This window comes from Cuculus canorus, chromosome 1, assembly GCF_017976375.1.
Source record: "Cuculus canorus isolate bCucCan1 chromosome 1, bCucCan1.pri, whole genome shotgun sequence".
NCBI lineage: Eukaryota > Metazoa > Chordata > Aves > Cuculiformes > Cuculidae > Cuculus > Cuculus canorus.
In genome coordinates, this window is record NC_071401.1 from 88,425,015 (window position 1) to 88,440,972 (window position 15,958).

General features: G+C 38.3%; 1 protein-coding gene across 3 annotated transcripts in view; it reads left to right on the forward strand.

The window, feature by feature from the left end:
* The window catches only part of SYTL5 (synaptotagmin like 5), an 87,794-nt gene that overhangs the window by 41,110 nt on the left and 30,726 nt on the right, over positions 1-15,958 (forward strand). For all 3 annotated transcript variants that reach the window (XM_054056739.1, XM_054056740.1, XM_054056741.1), the window contains exons 4-7: positions 8,281-8,396; positions 9,323-9,455; positions 10,351-10,476; positions 14,492-14,648. In XM_054056739.1, the coding sequence (XP_053912714.1) occupies positions 8,281-8,396; positions 9,323-9,455; positions 10,351-10,476; positions 14,492-14,648 (532 nt within the window). The remainder of the gene's footprint in view (positions 1-8,280; positions 8,397-9,322; positions 9,456-10,350; positions 10,477-14,491; positions 14,649-15,958) is intronic.

Genomic DNA, 15,958 nt, shown 5'->3' on the forward strand with positions numbered 1-15,958 from the left:
TGTGTGGGTAGTATAGAGATGAAAGTTTCAGTTAGATATTTCAGTTAAATCGTATGCCATTTAAACTCTAACAGTTCTGCTTTCCTCTGTCTCACTGAAGTGAGAAATGCAGAGGAAAAGTAGAATTTTTAGGCTTTTTTAATTACAATGCATTTGAAGGAGAAGCTGATTACATTCATGTGAATAGGGACTTCGGCAAGAACAAAAGGCAGATGGCAAGAAAAGGAAATAGGAATTAAGCATTAACAGACAGTTATGCTGTATGAGTAGCAAACAAAAGGCAAGAGGAGGGGAAATATCCTTTAACTGCGTAGCATTAATCTGCATACAGGGTTTATGTTTACCAAATTGGACTGTTTCACCATGCTAGTGGCTTTGCAAAAGGTTTTGGGAAGGTTTGGGATTTTTTTGCCCATCCTTTTCTTTTAGTAACCTTGATGAATGAGACTAGGTTAATGTCATTATCTGTGTCGACCATGACACTTGCTGTGCTCTTCCATTAGCAGAGACAGATTATATTGTTGATATAATCTGTATATTTGTTGACATACATACTGTGGAACCCCTGAAAGAGATAAGAAGAAGGACTTGTGGTCTTTGTGAACTCTTTCAAGTTTTGGTGCCACACTAGTTCTTGGCCGTTCTACCAAAATTGTCCTCGAGAACATCTATGAAGTGGTGCTTAAGGTGATAATAAAAAAATCTTTCTATAAATACATTAATAGTAAAAGGAGGACCAGGGAGAATATTCAGTCCTTATTGGCTGCAAAGGGAACAACTGTGACCAAGGGTGAGGACAAGGATGAGGTACTTAATGCCTTCTTTACCTCAGTCTTTAATAGTAAGGAACGTTGTTCCCTGTGTGTACATACCCAGGAGTTAGAGGAGCAGAACAAAGCTCTCATCTTCCAAGAGGAAGTGGTTAGAGACTTGCTTGGCCAATTAGACACTCACAAGTCTATGGGGCTAGGATCCACCAAGAGTGTTGAGGATAGGAACCACCCAAGAGTATTGAGGGAGCTGGCGGACATGCTTGCCAAACCCCTTTCCACCATCTTCCAGCAGTTCTGGCTGACCGGGGAAGTTCCACTTGACTGGAGGGTGGCTGATGTTGTACCCATCTACGGGAAGGGTAGGAGAGAAGGAAACTACAGGCCTGTCAGTCTGAGCTCAGTGCTGCGGAAAGTCATGGGACAGGTGATCTTGAGTGCTATCATGAAGCACATGCAAGAGAACCGGGTGATCAGGCCCAGTCAACAAGGGTTCATAAGAGTCCTGCCAAACTAACCTGATTGCCTTCTATGACAAAGTGACTCGACTACTGGACAAGTGAAAGGCTGTGGATTTAGTCTTCTCAGACTTCAGTAAAGCTTTTAACACAGTTTCTCACAGCATTCAGCTTAGGAAACTGTCAGACTCTGGCCTGGACAGGCGCACACTCTCCTGGCTGAGGGGAGACCTCATTGCTCTCTACAACTACCTGAAAGGAAGTTTTAGAGAGAAAGGACCTAGCCTCTTCTCCCAAATGACAGGGAACAGGACAAGGGGAAATGGCCTCAAGCTCCGCCAGGAGAAGTTCAGGCTGGAGATGAGGAAAAAATTTTTCATGGAAAGGGTCATTGGGCACTGGCAGAGGCTGCCCAGCGAAGTGGTAGAGTCATCATCCCTGGAGGTATTTAAAAGATGGGTAGACGAGGTGCTCAGGGACGTGGTTTAGTGGTTGATAGGAATGGTTGGACTCAGTGATCCAAGAGGTCTTTTCCAGCCTAGTGATTCTATGATTATGATAGTAGGAACCTGTTATGTAATAATCAGTTATACCTGCAGGGATATATTCAGAACTGTTGGGAAGCCTACTGCATTGCATCTGGCATCAGTGAAGAAGGTCTGGAACTGGGTTTTGAGGGTGTTCATTCAATGAACAGAAATTACTGCAGAAATCCCTTGAGTTATACAGATAATCCAAAGTCATTGCTGAAACAAAGAACATTTTTGACAGTAAAAGGTTATGTAGATAATATCAACCAGCTTCTTCCTATTGCTTCATTTAATAAATTTTGACCTTTCCTTCTTTCAGAGTACCTTGACTCCTGCCTCTTCACTCATAGTACAGGAGTTTCTGATACTTGCAGTATGGCAAAAGGTGTTCTGTCATATAGCCTAGGATCGTATATAATTTTCTTAACATTTATGGTGTATTCATGTCCAGCTGTCAAAAACAATTAAGAGAAAGGTGGCAGGAAACTGCAAGTATGCTGACTTTTGCTTGAGGATCAGGTAATTTCAAGATGTTCGTTTTTTAAGGATATGGTAAAACAAAACATTGTTTTCTGAACAAATTAGAAAAAAAAATACCTAGTAGCAAGATGGTACTCATAGAGGTGAGATTCTAGTTTCTTTAATAACACAAAATATTCACTGGTCAACCAGAACACCTTTGTCTGGCAACAAGTGAGTCTGATTCCCCTCCACCAACGTCTTTAAAAGCCTTTCATCTGCCAATTCTCCAAAGTCAGACTTGCTTGAAAAATAGCTCATGGTGGTGGGTAAGTGCATTACAATACATTAATTACATTCTAAAACACCTTCAAAAAGAGATTTTGTGAATTTGAGGAAGAGCATTTGAATGTGAATAGTGAGAGAGGTTCATCAGTACTTTTAAGTATAATAAACTGAGGTTTGTATGTAAATTGTCTAACAAATTACAGTTACTGAAAAAGGATATTGTCCTTGAATGTCCATAAAGACAAAATTACTGTTTTCTTCCCCATGGGAATTATTACCATCTAGAATACAAAGTTACAAGATAAAGCATTTAAAGGTCAAGAAGGGCTAGAGCTAATTCTTCTGCCAAATTCTTATTTCTGCAGCTACTGAGGGCAGAGAAAAGACAGTCTTTATTTATGTCACTATGTTTGATGCTCATGTTGTAGTATATAATGAGGTAAATTGAACCTGTGTGTAGCTTATGCACTTGATAAAAGAGGAAGATTTCTGCTCCATTCCCTGCATACAAGCACCTGAACTAATCAGGATCTTTCAAGCCTACGTTTTAAAACAGAAACTTGGCATTAAGGTCACCTTTTTCCCTGTCTTAAAATGCAGTGAGTTTTTCTTTTAAATTTGACATCTAAAATGATCAATAGGCTGAGGGAAATAAATTTCTTCAGGCAGTTGGATGACAATCTGATTTTGCATCTTCATGCTGTCTCTATTTCTCATTAAGAATCTATCGAGATGACTGTGAACAATGCCTTTATTTTGATAGAGTTCTTCAGTGAGATAAAATGCCTAAGTGATTGAAATTATTACAGCAGAACAAAGCAGTAATGGGAAATTTATCTTCATCTTTGAAATAATTATGTTATCGTAAAGTGTCATGAAAATTCATCAGTATCTTAGTAACATTTATTTCCATTAGGAGCCTGAAAATAGAGGCATTTCAAATATTTTAGTATGCAAATACTTTTTGTATTTCTTATAATTTCTTTTTGATTTAGTAACTTCTGTGCAAGTTTGCCCTCTTTTAATAGAGTCAGTTTTTTCTGTTTAATAGCCTCACAGAATATTAAAAACTACTCTGGAATTCATTTATGTTATATAAAATACTCTGTGGAATTGAATACATACAAAGATGAATGTGTATGTTTTCGTATGTTCCTGTATAGGCTGCATTTTATCTAGCCTGTGGTCTTGCCATTTTTTTCCCAAATTTTATTCCCCATAAGGAAGTAAAATATTTGAGAAATCAGAGATGAACACAAAGCCAGGCTAAACTTCTTTCCTTTATTGTGGATGTGAGTTAAGCTGAATGATCAAATGGATACTGAAACTCTTTTACCAATATGTTTGTTTTTTTCCAAAAGAAATTATTAAAAGTAACAATTGGGACTTTCCATCTTAAGTGGAATTTTTATAATTGAGCATTTAACCTTGAAGTATCTTGAAAAAAAATAGTGGAAAATAAAAAGCTAATTTTTTGAGCAGTATGTTAGTGCAGTTAATCTGTCTCGTAGGAGGTCATAGAAGGAAAAACAGCATAGAACCATAACATATTCCTTACATGGTGATGTGAGTAGGTGGATTGGTAATTAACATGTAAGGAGTTTAGCTGGTACCTAATGTATTTGGTACTAAACCTGTTTACTTGAACGTGATTTCCTTTAAAGTTTTCCTAGCCATTTTGAGTATAGGAAAAAGTAATCATGCAAAGATTGCTGCTCTTACTAACACTGTTTTCTTTCTTTCTAAAGTTACTGACCTCAGCGTCTGTTGTACACCTTGGAAGGCAAATCTAAACACTGTTTTGGTAGAACACATACGTGTTTTTTACTTACTTGTGTGCTACCTGTTAACTGAGAAAGGAAAGTAAAGAAAATGCATGCACATACTATGATTCATGGTCAGTGTCATTTTAAAGACAACAAAATGCAAACCTTCCAGCACTGATTTGATATACTGTTGCATAAACACCATTGTTTCTTTTTCCACTGAAACAATTATCTACATGGAACGGGTTCATTTAGTTGTGTATCAGAAATAGAAGAAAGATGTGCTATCTCAGGGGGAAAGACAGTCTTTTTTTTTTGTCATAATTATAAATGCATGAAAATAACATTATTATAAGACTGTTCAGGGTCTCTCTCTTCAAGTTTTGATTCAGAATGTCAAATGCAATTATAAAATTCAAACTTCAATTCAGAGACTTAGGCAATCATTTATTCTGAATTCATTTCTATTTATGCGTAGAACAAAAATTGTTTTTATGGATACTCCTGACGTATGATTAAGATAACATGAACATTAGTCTTTCTGTGAATTGTTCAGTACACATGAAAAATTCATCCAATATTAGTGCACCAGAAACTCAGAACTGCAAAGCTTAGGTGTTTTTTTTCCCTTTATTTCATTAGAAAGTGATATTTTTGTAGAGGTGATCTGTTGGATAAGGACATTTTCACAAAAGGGGACTGCCAGCTGAAGTAAGCATCATGAGATTGAGTAGCACTAATGATAATGAGGACAAAGCTCTGAAAGGAAAGTTGGGGCCACTAGACTTGTTCCGTGTGATGCTTGCAGTGGCTGGTTATTGATGACCATTGGGTCTTTTTCCCTTTGTTGTGTATAGCAGGATTGGCTGGAGGGGTGAAGTACTTGACTATAACAAGGCAGTACTTCCTTTATTTGCTGGTTTTCATGCCTCAGTTGAGGAAGTTGGTAAAGTCAGAGCAGAATGAGTGTGAGTCTCCTCAAAGTAGTCCTACCAAGTTGTTAGGGCCTCAATTTAAAATGTGGATCTTACGACTGCTTAATATCATTAGCCAGATGAAGATGTGCAATTCAGTTTACCCTCTTTAGTGCATCGTTTACCATGCACTGGTTCAGCTCTATCAGTGTAACGGCTGCTGCACTCCCTTACCTGCTCAGGTCCGCTTAGGTCCTCCTCCTCATTCCTTGGAAGTCGGGTTTCTGTTTGCCAGACCATGCAGTGATGACCCCAAACTTCCTCATTAAGGGCTATTTAATGTTGGCAGGTTAGCCTGTGGGGAGAGATTACTAAGAGAATTAGATTGCTTGCTTACCCTTTGCCGGAAGACTCGGGGAACGACTGTTGTTGCTCAAAGAGATTAACCTATCTCTTCCCCTGAACAGCTTTATCTTCTGCAAGGAAGATGAGTATGTAGTCAGCAGTTACTATTACAAAGGGATGGTGAGGGGAAGATAAAGTCCTTCTCCACAGTGCTCCTGCCTCGCTCCCTTTCCTGGTGCCAGCTCTTTTCCTCTTGCTGGCTGCTTTGCTCCTGAATTGAGGAGTAGGAGACGTTGATGGAAAGGCAGGGAGTGGGGACAGAAAGAGGGAGACTGATAGTGAGCTCTAAGGGTATTTGTGACCTAAACCACAGTGAAGGAGAGAAAGGCTGTCTCCCAGGAATGAGTGCTAGGGGACGACCTTCCCTCTCCACCAACAGCACCCTGCTGATCCTTCCTTGTACAGCCCAGCAGCCTTACATGCTCTTCCTTCCCAGCCTTCTCTCACAGCCACTGCTACTGTCCTTCCCTCGGCTACACCTCCTTCCCTCTCTCCACTCTTCACAACCCTCCTCGAGCCCTTGGTCTTGCTGCTGCAAGGCTGTATCTCCACATCACATAATAAGATTAATGTATGGCAAAGCAAGCAGACATAGTGGTGTCAGCCACCATTCTCCCGAGGCCGATGTCCCCTGGGCGCTTGTGATACAGCAGACACTAGGGAGATCACTGTTCGTGTCTGGACAGAAAATGTAGGGGATGGCTGCTCTCCGGACACTCTGCAGCAGAGCCTCCACAAACCATAGCAGCCCATGTGGGTGGCACAGGTCAGGGTTAGCTGTGGAAATAATTACAAGTTTTTGTTTGTAAAAGCCTGTAGCTTTGTGTGGGGCAGCCTCCTACACTGCTGAAACCCTGGGTGTGTGTCACACCACCTCCTTCAGATTGTCTCAAGCTTGGAGAAGGGTGAAGGTGCTTGTCTAGATATGAAGACGGACAGTGCCTTATCTGACCTTAATCAAGTCAAGCATTGCTAGTAAGATATTAGGGATAAATAAAATGTCTATCCAAGGGGAAACCAGCACTAGTGGAGTTGTGCGGTCAAACTTGAGAGTAACTGAGGAGAAAAAATTGTTGAACCATGTAGTTCATGCTCCAATATAATGTCAACTCTGTTGCAATGGAATATGATGGTGTAGTCAAAGTTATGGAAGGTTTGATGTAAAGTATTAAACTTGCTGTAAACCTTGGTATAAAAATAACTGCTCAGAGAGATGCATGCTGTAAATGAATTGTGAAAATACACATTAAAAAGAAAAGCTGGTTTTTGTACTAGCCAGACCATGCGTAGTTTCTAATGCAATGAATCCTTGCCAATGTTTCTGTCTAACAAAAGTAATTTAAAAAATCTGAGTGGAAACTTAGAGAGTTTATTTAATACCTTGTATAGTGATTGACCGATTGTGTTGATGAATTATACAGAGCTTTGTCACTAGGAGTCTGCAACAACAAGATAAGGCAATATTCTTCTATTTTTATGCTTGTGGGCACATATTTTGGACTTTTTTTTTTTTTTTTTTGTAATGACTCATGCTAAGATAGTGACTAATAGGTTAGGAAGAAGTGATGATGTTCGAGTCTTTTCACCAATGACAGGATCTCATTCTGTGTGTTTTAGTATTTTCCCAAGTCAGACTCTCCATTCAGGCATGACTCAAAAGTAACTTAATAACAAAGATATTGATCAGTGCTCTAAATCTATCTGTAGTTAAATTTTCATGCCCTGGAGACTAGATGATTTCTTTTCTGGTATAGATTTGAAAGTAAGTTTTCTTATTGACTGTAAATTAAGCAGGGGCATGTCTGGAGCTAGATTGTTTGTTTTTTTTTTTAATGTATTTTTTAACTTTGCTTTTTTGGGGTTTTTTTGAGTGTTTATGATTAGTAGCTTTTTGCTACCAACTGTATGAAGCGAGGCAGTAGAAAGGGTGATGCTTTACATAATGAAACTAATTCAGGGAAAGGCTAGCAATCAGCATAAAAATATACCTATGGAAAACAGCAATGCCAGTACAGGATTTATTTGTTGCTAGTAGATATAAAAGAATTTGAATCCAGAAAAAGTAGCCTTTTCCAGCACAGTAGCAAAGACAAAAGTTCATTGGTCTGAATCTCTGACACACAGCTAATTCATAACAGCACTGTCATGTGAAGAAACTGCATATAGTGGCAGCGTATGAAACTTACGGATGAAATAAATATGTATAGGCTTGCAGCAACCTGCATATAACTAAGTTGGGTCCATGAACTGCTGACTTGTTTGTCAGGAGCTTTGGTGGGGAGTTTTTTCCCCTCCATCCACTGCTGCTTCTACATCTCTTGTCATTTCGGGGATACAGAAAACAGAGGTTGAGAAGTTCACTATTCAAAGGACTGGGGACACGTATGTTATGTCCTTTCTATAGAAATGTGGTAAATGTGGTTGAAACACTTTCTCACCAAATAAATTTCTGTATATTTAGAATTATTTTTCATTCACAAAGCAAGATGATGGTATTTTTCTCTGATGTGTTCTACTTTCCCAAGCTTTGCAATCAATCTTCTTACTCTTTATTTTGAGCTGTCAAATGTTATCCAGAGTTTGTGAATGTGACTGTTGAATGATTATGAAAGAGTTTAAGCCATAATTTTGGCTGGCCAAGTTTATTGATATGCACGTCTCCCTGGCTTTTTTTGTTTTTCCCCATATAGACAGCTACGGATAGTGACAGGAGAATGGTTTTTTGAAGAGAGAGCAAAGCGCTTCAAACAATCAAATCTTCTTGGAACTGATGTTGTCAGACAGTCTATCCTACGCAAATTCCCAGGTAGGGACCACAAGAGAAAGATTTGCTTGCACTTAAAACATTCAACCCTTGCTTCCAGAGTGTTTGAGTTGTATTTTATGCTTCACTGTTGAAGGTGTAAGTTTGATCAGTGTTTTAATCCTAATTTCACGTTTAGGTACTACTATGCAGTGATTTGTGAATGATTGATATGTAGGTATTCTGCATGGAACCACAGTGCCACTAGTTTAAGAAACAGGAATTTTCCTGAATGCTGATGCTTCTGTCTTCACTTTACCTCACACTGTACACAGAAGCTGTTATCTAGGGAGTCTGTTTTCAGATGTAGCATAACGAGAAGGTGATGGGTATGGCAAGTTTGTAGGGAGAGGGACTGGTTTACTGCCCTTGAAAAAAATGCCTGCTGCAAATACACTATTTGGCAACATGCTGAACTTGCTAATATGAGTGTCCTTCAGCAGCTGTCCAACTAGGAAGTATCTGTTGTTCTTTGGGTTTTTATACTATGTGGCCTGTCAAATTGGGTATTTCATGATTTATTTTTTTTTTTACTTTGTTATTTGATCAATGTATTAAAAAGTACATTTAAGCCATTTTTCCCAGATCTTGTTCCTAGCTGAACAAACATTTTAATTGGGAAAATATTCTCTCATGTAACACAGAAAATACTATCCACTGCACAACTATACTTCAGGTACATTGGTTATTAAGTGCTGCCAGTAATAAATTCGGAAATGCAGTTCAAGACAAGCTGATAATGAGAAACATTTCAAGCTACTTGAAGTTTTATTTTCTCTTATTAAAAGGAAAAGTCAAAGAACCCCCAAGGTTTTTTCACATGATATTTTATTATGCAGTTTGGGGTTTTTTGTAGGTTGTTTGACATGTGCTGCCTTTTTTATGTAAACGTTCACTTACTTTTTTTCTTCTTTCCCACTCCATTGAAGATACAGTTTCCAGTAAGGATGAAGGAAGTACATTTAAAGATGAACCCCAAGAGAATGATGAAAGAAGGCTGGAAGTATCAGTCTCCTCCACAGCTGGGCATAAATCAGTCTTCAGTGGCCCTAGAAAAATAGGGTAAAACGTTTTCTTTTGGAAACTGATAAAATGAGTAACAGCTGCATATGAGTGGATGGATTTTCTTTTGAGTTTCTCCAGTGCAGTACATTAGCTTCCAGCTTTCCAGGGTTAGAAACAGCCTTCATTTAAAAGCATACTTACTATAATTAGACTGCTGTTTCCTAGGAAATGCATCAATAATTACTCTTCAGCTCTAAAGGTAGCAGAAAAAAGGCAATTTTACTTCAGGATTTTTCCTGTCTATACTCAGAAGTCGCAGAGTGTCCCTAAAGGCAGGCGTGCTGAAGAAGCAAATGCAAGAAAATGTACTTTGAGGTCCTGGTTTTTATGTATATAGGTTGGTTCTCTTCACAAGTCAAGTTTTCACTTAGCTATCAGTTGTGCAAATTCAGTCTAACAGTTAAGCAATGCCCCTTTTCTTATGTGTGTGACAGTGAATAAACAAATATGTTCCGGGTTATCTTGCAGTCTCAGTGTTGTGTGTAACTCCAGTTTGTGTATGCCCTCAGAGGAGCACTTGCTTACTCTCAGGGGACATGGACAGATGCATCAAACATATGGTTGCTCAAGTAGCGTCTGGATGTAAATTGAGGCTATTGAGTGAATGGAAAGAAAAATAGGATGAATGTTCATATCATGGCTGGAGCTCCATGGGCTGGTAGTTGCAGAACTATTTCTCTTGGATGAAAGATCACATTTTATTATGGATCCTAAGTACAGGGTAGGTAGGTAGCTTTCTACAGTGGTCTCTTGACTCTTATATCCAGGGGTGTCCATAAGTCAGACAGATGAAATTAATAAAATGCGCATATCATGGTATTTCACTCAGGCTGCTGTTTCCTGGCGAAAAAACTTAAAACTTTTAAAATCTTTTATTCACTGTTTTCATCAGGAAGGTAATTAGGGCGATTACCAAAGGAGAAATTAGAAATACAAAAGATGATGGGGAAAAGAACATGGACTCAGAAGCTGAAACACAAAGTCCGCACAGCAGCAAGTCAACGCCTTGCTCCGAGAGGTGAGCAGCAGAAAAATCTGGTACAATTTATGCCGGGATTGACCTCAGGATGTGTGCCAGTCCTCTGTGTTGTGTTGTGTCTTTGAATGCTCAGCATTATCTCCATCCATCTTCCTTTTCTCTCCTTGTTCATCTGGTGATTGCTATCAGTTCGTTGATTTTGTTTTCTAGCTTTTAATTCATGAGCTGTGTTCATGTTACAGAACTGAGGCCCTTTGTTGCAAAGTTTTTTTCTTCTTTAGTTACATGCTACTTGATTACAATTTACATTTTCTTCTTCAAAGGCACCATTTGCCCTCTTCTTTCCATGATTATTGTTCAAGTTATTTCTAATAGAATTCCATTTATCATTCTCCTCGGCTTAAGAGAACTTCTATTGCCTGTGTGGATAGCATTGTAAAATGTCAGACGCAACATTCCTTTTATGTCCTAACTCCAAAATGAACCCAAGAAATAGCTCACTTTTTCCTTGTTCACTTGGGTAGTCTATACTAGATGTAGACTCTTGTTCTTTGCTCAAGTGCACACACCTAGAGATTTTACAATATAGTTTGAATAATATTAAGAAGAATTGGCTGTAAGATCCAATAGAAATTTCTTCGTCTTAAAACGGTGTTTCTGGAAGACTCCAAATAGGTATACAGGGGTACAGAATAACAGGTAAAAGGAACACAGTGCAGTTTAATTCATCCATAGATGAGTCTTCTTATTTAAGCAAGAACTTGCTTCCCTTTGTTACCTACAATATCAAAACCCAATTGCTGGATATTCTGCAACATGCTTCAAGTTCATGGTGACAATCTAATTGAAATTGTAATTATTTATTTTTGTTTTTTCCTGGATGCTGCAGCACTTACTAGCCAAACCAGTGGCTAGTACCTTTAAAGGTAGTTGTCATCTTTAACCCATACACAGTTCACTGTTTCTCTTTTCACTTAGCTAATTAGGCCTTCTGTATCTAAAGAGATTCATACCTGACTTTTATGAGACCAGACATAGTATGTTTGCTGTTTTTCTGGATATGTATTTCTTTTCCTTAAATATATTAGAGATGAGTGAAGGATCTAAGAGACAAAAATTCAGGAATTTGGTGTCCATACTGTTTAACATTAAGGTTATGCAATATTAAGTAGCTTTCTCGAAGTGTTTACCAGAATAAAGACAAAGGGAAGCTTCAGAGACATATGTGTAGAACCAGGGTGCATGATTTCTTAAATTAAGGGTATCAAATCACTATGGCAACTTCCTTCTCTTTCCGTCATCTTGTCCTCACTTGGCAAGATCATTGTCCTGCGCCAAAGTTCGTAGTAACCTAGCTGTGTTGCCAGGAGGTGCTTTTGGTAGGGGAGCTGAATTATTCTACCTTCTATGGAAGATATGGCACTTTCTGAATATTAGGTTGTGGAAGAACTGAGGAGCAGTTCGTATTTCTTAGTAGACAGATGAAAATTCCTGTCTGGTACAGGCATGGTTAAATGCTGAATTAGATATTTGAGGATGCTTGCTTTAGTTCATCTATAATTAATTTATGGAACAGGGTAGTAATTATCAAAAATAACAGGAAAACTTTCCAGACTACTCCTCATAACTGTTTTGAGTTTCAAATTAAAAGAATACAACAACATCCTGTGGCACTGTAGCTGTCCTACATTTTTCTGCATATTTCTGATTTTTGTAATTACCTTCACCTTTTAATCTGCATTGCCAAAATCAGTAGTATTTCACCTACCAGCAGAGAAATTGAGAGAGAATTTTTATTCTTTCTGAATATTTGTTTTAAGAGAAGATGTGCGGAGCTCAGAACAGGGAGTATCAGGACATGAATTCATTTCTTCAACTGTTTTATTTCTACTCCAGCAAAGACATTTACTGATATTGCAGCTGAATGAACCAGGAGGCTGCATCAGGATACTTCTGGGGAAACAGTGTAGGAATTTCAGGCTCATCCTCACAGGCATGCTACCCTACCATACCGAGGTCTTGTCTACCACAAAGAAATGCCTGGCATAGTCCCCTTATAACCATGTTTTTCTTTTGTTGTCTATTTAATATGTGTATAAAATGTGTTAAACCTCTCTCTAATAGCAGAGTGAATTAAGAGCAAAGTACAAAAGAGATCTGCTTAGCAGGTTTGATGTGCAAGTGCCTAATCTGACTGATGGATCCTGCAGAACCCCTAGCAACATGTTTTCAAATATTTTATCCCAGTCCACTATTCTGAACACTTCTCTTGATTTATATTATTTTATACAGAGAGGGGAAAAAAAGATCTGTAACAACAGTTTTTGTAACAGAAAGTCACAAAAATGTAGAAAGTGATGTCACACGCAATAAAACTGAGATTTTCAGCATTCTGGCTACTTGTCATATGTTGACAGGTTTGGAAATTAAAGTGTGTACATCTAAGTCCAACAGCTTTGATAAAATACAAATAACAGGCAGTAACCTTGAATTTTCTGACTTTGCAGCACCAAAACCACATCTTTATGTGAACAGATAGGACTAAAATTCAACCAATGTACATCTAGTGGGATTTGTGGATCACCAGCTCATCAAATTAAAAAGTAGCAGTGTGTGTTTATTGTGCATAATCTACCCTTATAAGTAGACAAAATTGGATGGTAATTGTTCAAAAAGTTACCACATGCTCACTAAGAGACAAAAACATGCTTGCACAATATTCATAGACCATCCTGGTGTTTGAGGTTTTCCTCCGTACTCCTTCCTTTCATAACTCCATCAATGTAGATTCAGAGTCTTAACTCATTGCTTAATGCAGTGGTAAGACAGGAGCTATTCTGTTCCAAAGTATTTTTTCCCAATTAAACAGTAGTTGTCATAAAAGTTTTCATTGTGGTAGAGAAGATTTTTACTGTATTTTCTTTAAATGCGATATGATAGACTAACCCAAGTGATGGTGAAATTCAGCTGTTGTCCAACACAATGAAGATGCCTGCAAATTAAAAAATTTTCTCCAGTAAACTTGCACTATGATTGTCCTCGAACACTGTATTTTCCATATGGAAAAGGGTGCAATTCCTGCATCAAATTCCATTTGCTAGTATGGGGTTTTTTAACAGTTGTAACTAGGAAGGTACGCAGAACTCTTACTGTCCTGTAGGACTTTTTGAGATTTCTCTAAACTGTCAAGAAATATTAAAAAGTTTGATGTTTGTGGAGAAAGAAGAGTAGGTCAGCCAAGAACTTGTATTTTTACTGCAAATCAAGTTTCAAATGAAAATAAAACTTTAAATGAAAATGTGTTGACATACACTTCAAAATAATTTTCTTTGTCTCAAAAAAGGGCAACAGCTTACCCTTTCTAACCTTCCACGTTCACGTGGGCTGATCAGTATTTTCTAATAGAAAGGGTTCCGTAGAAAAAATCTGCCTGTTGTGATAATAGACAGCAACTGAGTTCTGGTAGACTGATCTTGGATGCTTTTTTGGTCACTTTTGGTAAAATGAAACATGGCAAAAAGAGTTGTTCAGCTTTCCCAGCTTTCCAAGTTGGTTGAAAGTAACAGTGGGCTTGGGTCAAGAATCATTACTGCAATATGAATAAACAGTGAGCAAGTTGGGGTTTTTTTTCTGGAGAGCTTGAAAAGCATGTGGACAAGGATTTTAGACTTTCTGGAGTAAAGCGCTAGCATTAACGTTAGTTGCAGAAGTAGCCAGAACTGTCATGTCAGGGCAGTTTTCCTTAAAAAAACATGAGCAGCCTGGTGAGGAGTGTCAGACACAGTCATTGTGCCTACTGTGAAGATGCCTGTTCAGTCTACTTGTAGTTCTGGTAGAACTGCTGAAAATGAGCATATATATAAAGTAGTTGTAGTTCACCCTTGACTGCGTTTTTCTTTCCAGGTGACCATTTCCTTGCAGTGGATCGCACAGTTCAATCAGGGCGAAGTTATTCTAGTAAACTGTTACCATTGCTGTTCTCTTGCAATGGTTTGCTGAATCGGTTGCCTTTGCTCAAAGCTATAAAGCTTTAATAATCTTCTCTCCATTCCAGAGGGAGCACTCTTTCGCTGAACAGCAGTGATGGAGAGGCTACTGCCAGTTATTTGAAAGGGGCTGTGGGTCCTGCAAGCAGAGGCAATGCTTCCATACATTCCCTCCCAAGGTCTTTGGCACTCAGCACGGGCAACATGACTGCAGATTATAGCAGAGTAAGTACAGTTATGTAGAGCAGATGCCAAACACAGCTGACACCAAAAAGGATGACTTGCTTCTTGCTTAATTCTCTTTGGACCACTGAAGATATCTACTAGAACAGAATTTGTTGTGGTCTATCAGTGATGTAGTTTTTTGGCTTGGCACACACTTGTCTTTTGTATGAAAATTGTTGCTGATGTCCAGCATTACGTAATGAATTACAGCTTCTGAAGTGGGAAGCATAAGGGATGGGAGTTAGAGTTTTTGGCATGTGAGGGCCTTAAGTAAGTATTGTGAACAAAGGATGTGATTTCCAGGATTCAGGGTTCACTGGCTTCTGAGGAAAACATTGAAAGCTCAGCATTTGCAGAAAAACAGGCCATTACTGATTTTAGGGTTTTTTTTCACATTTAAACACTAGACTCTGCATAAATTATGGCATAATACAAAATGTGTGATAGATGCTTTATCAAAAGGAAAGGTGGGATTCCTCTTACCTGCTGCTAGGCCTCTAGGGTTGTAGGTGGTCACTTCTGAGCTAGACACCTTGGGTATTCCATAACAAGTAGAAGGATGTGGCTCATCTCAGCCAGAAGCAGACACTCTCTTCATTCCCCCAGCCTGCCTGCTTTGTCAAGCAGCTCCTCTTGGCTGTACGGTGAAATGCTCATCCTGAATTTGTTTCAGTCACCCCTTTGAAGAAATCAAGATTGTACTAGCCTGTTGTTATAAGTTGCCATGACTTAAGTGTACATGGAAAGCAAAATTTACAGGCAGAGGTAATGCCTTTTACCATTAATGGTTTGAAAATATTAGATCAACATTTGAGATGAGAGCCCTATTGAACACGTGCATTTTTTTCAAACTTCCAAATACTTGATCTAATATATTGTATTTCCTAATAAAACCTAAGTTAGTACATATGAAGGACAATTTTGGGAGATGTAAATAAATTAATAGGTGTTTTATATTCTTGTTGGCACACGGACTTGATTTTAAGTGCATTAGATTTGGTTGAAAAAGACCAATCCATTTTATTTAGATGGAATTGCTAGTGACATGACTCCTTTACAGGAAGGAAAAAAGCCATAATGATATGATGCCTGTTGGCTTTATTTAAGGGGTTATGCTGGCATAATTTAATTAGTTCAAGGCAATTTGGTTTTATTGTGACTGAAATCATGCCGATATAAAAATAATAGGTTTTATCTTTTCTTATTTTTTCTTTTTTTCCTTTTTGTCTTTTTAATCTCCAAGCCGAGTGAACTTTTAATAGATTTGAGTGTTTGACTTCACTCACTCCTGATGCATTGCTCTGATCCTT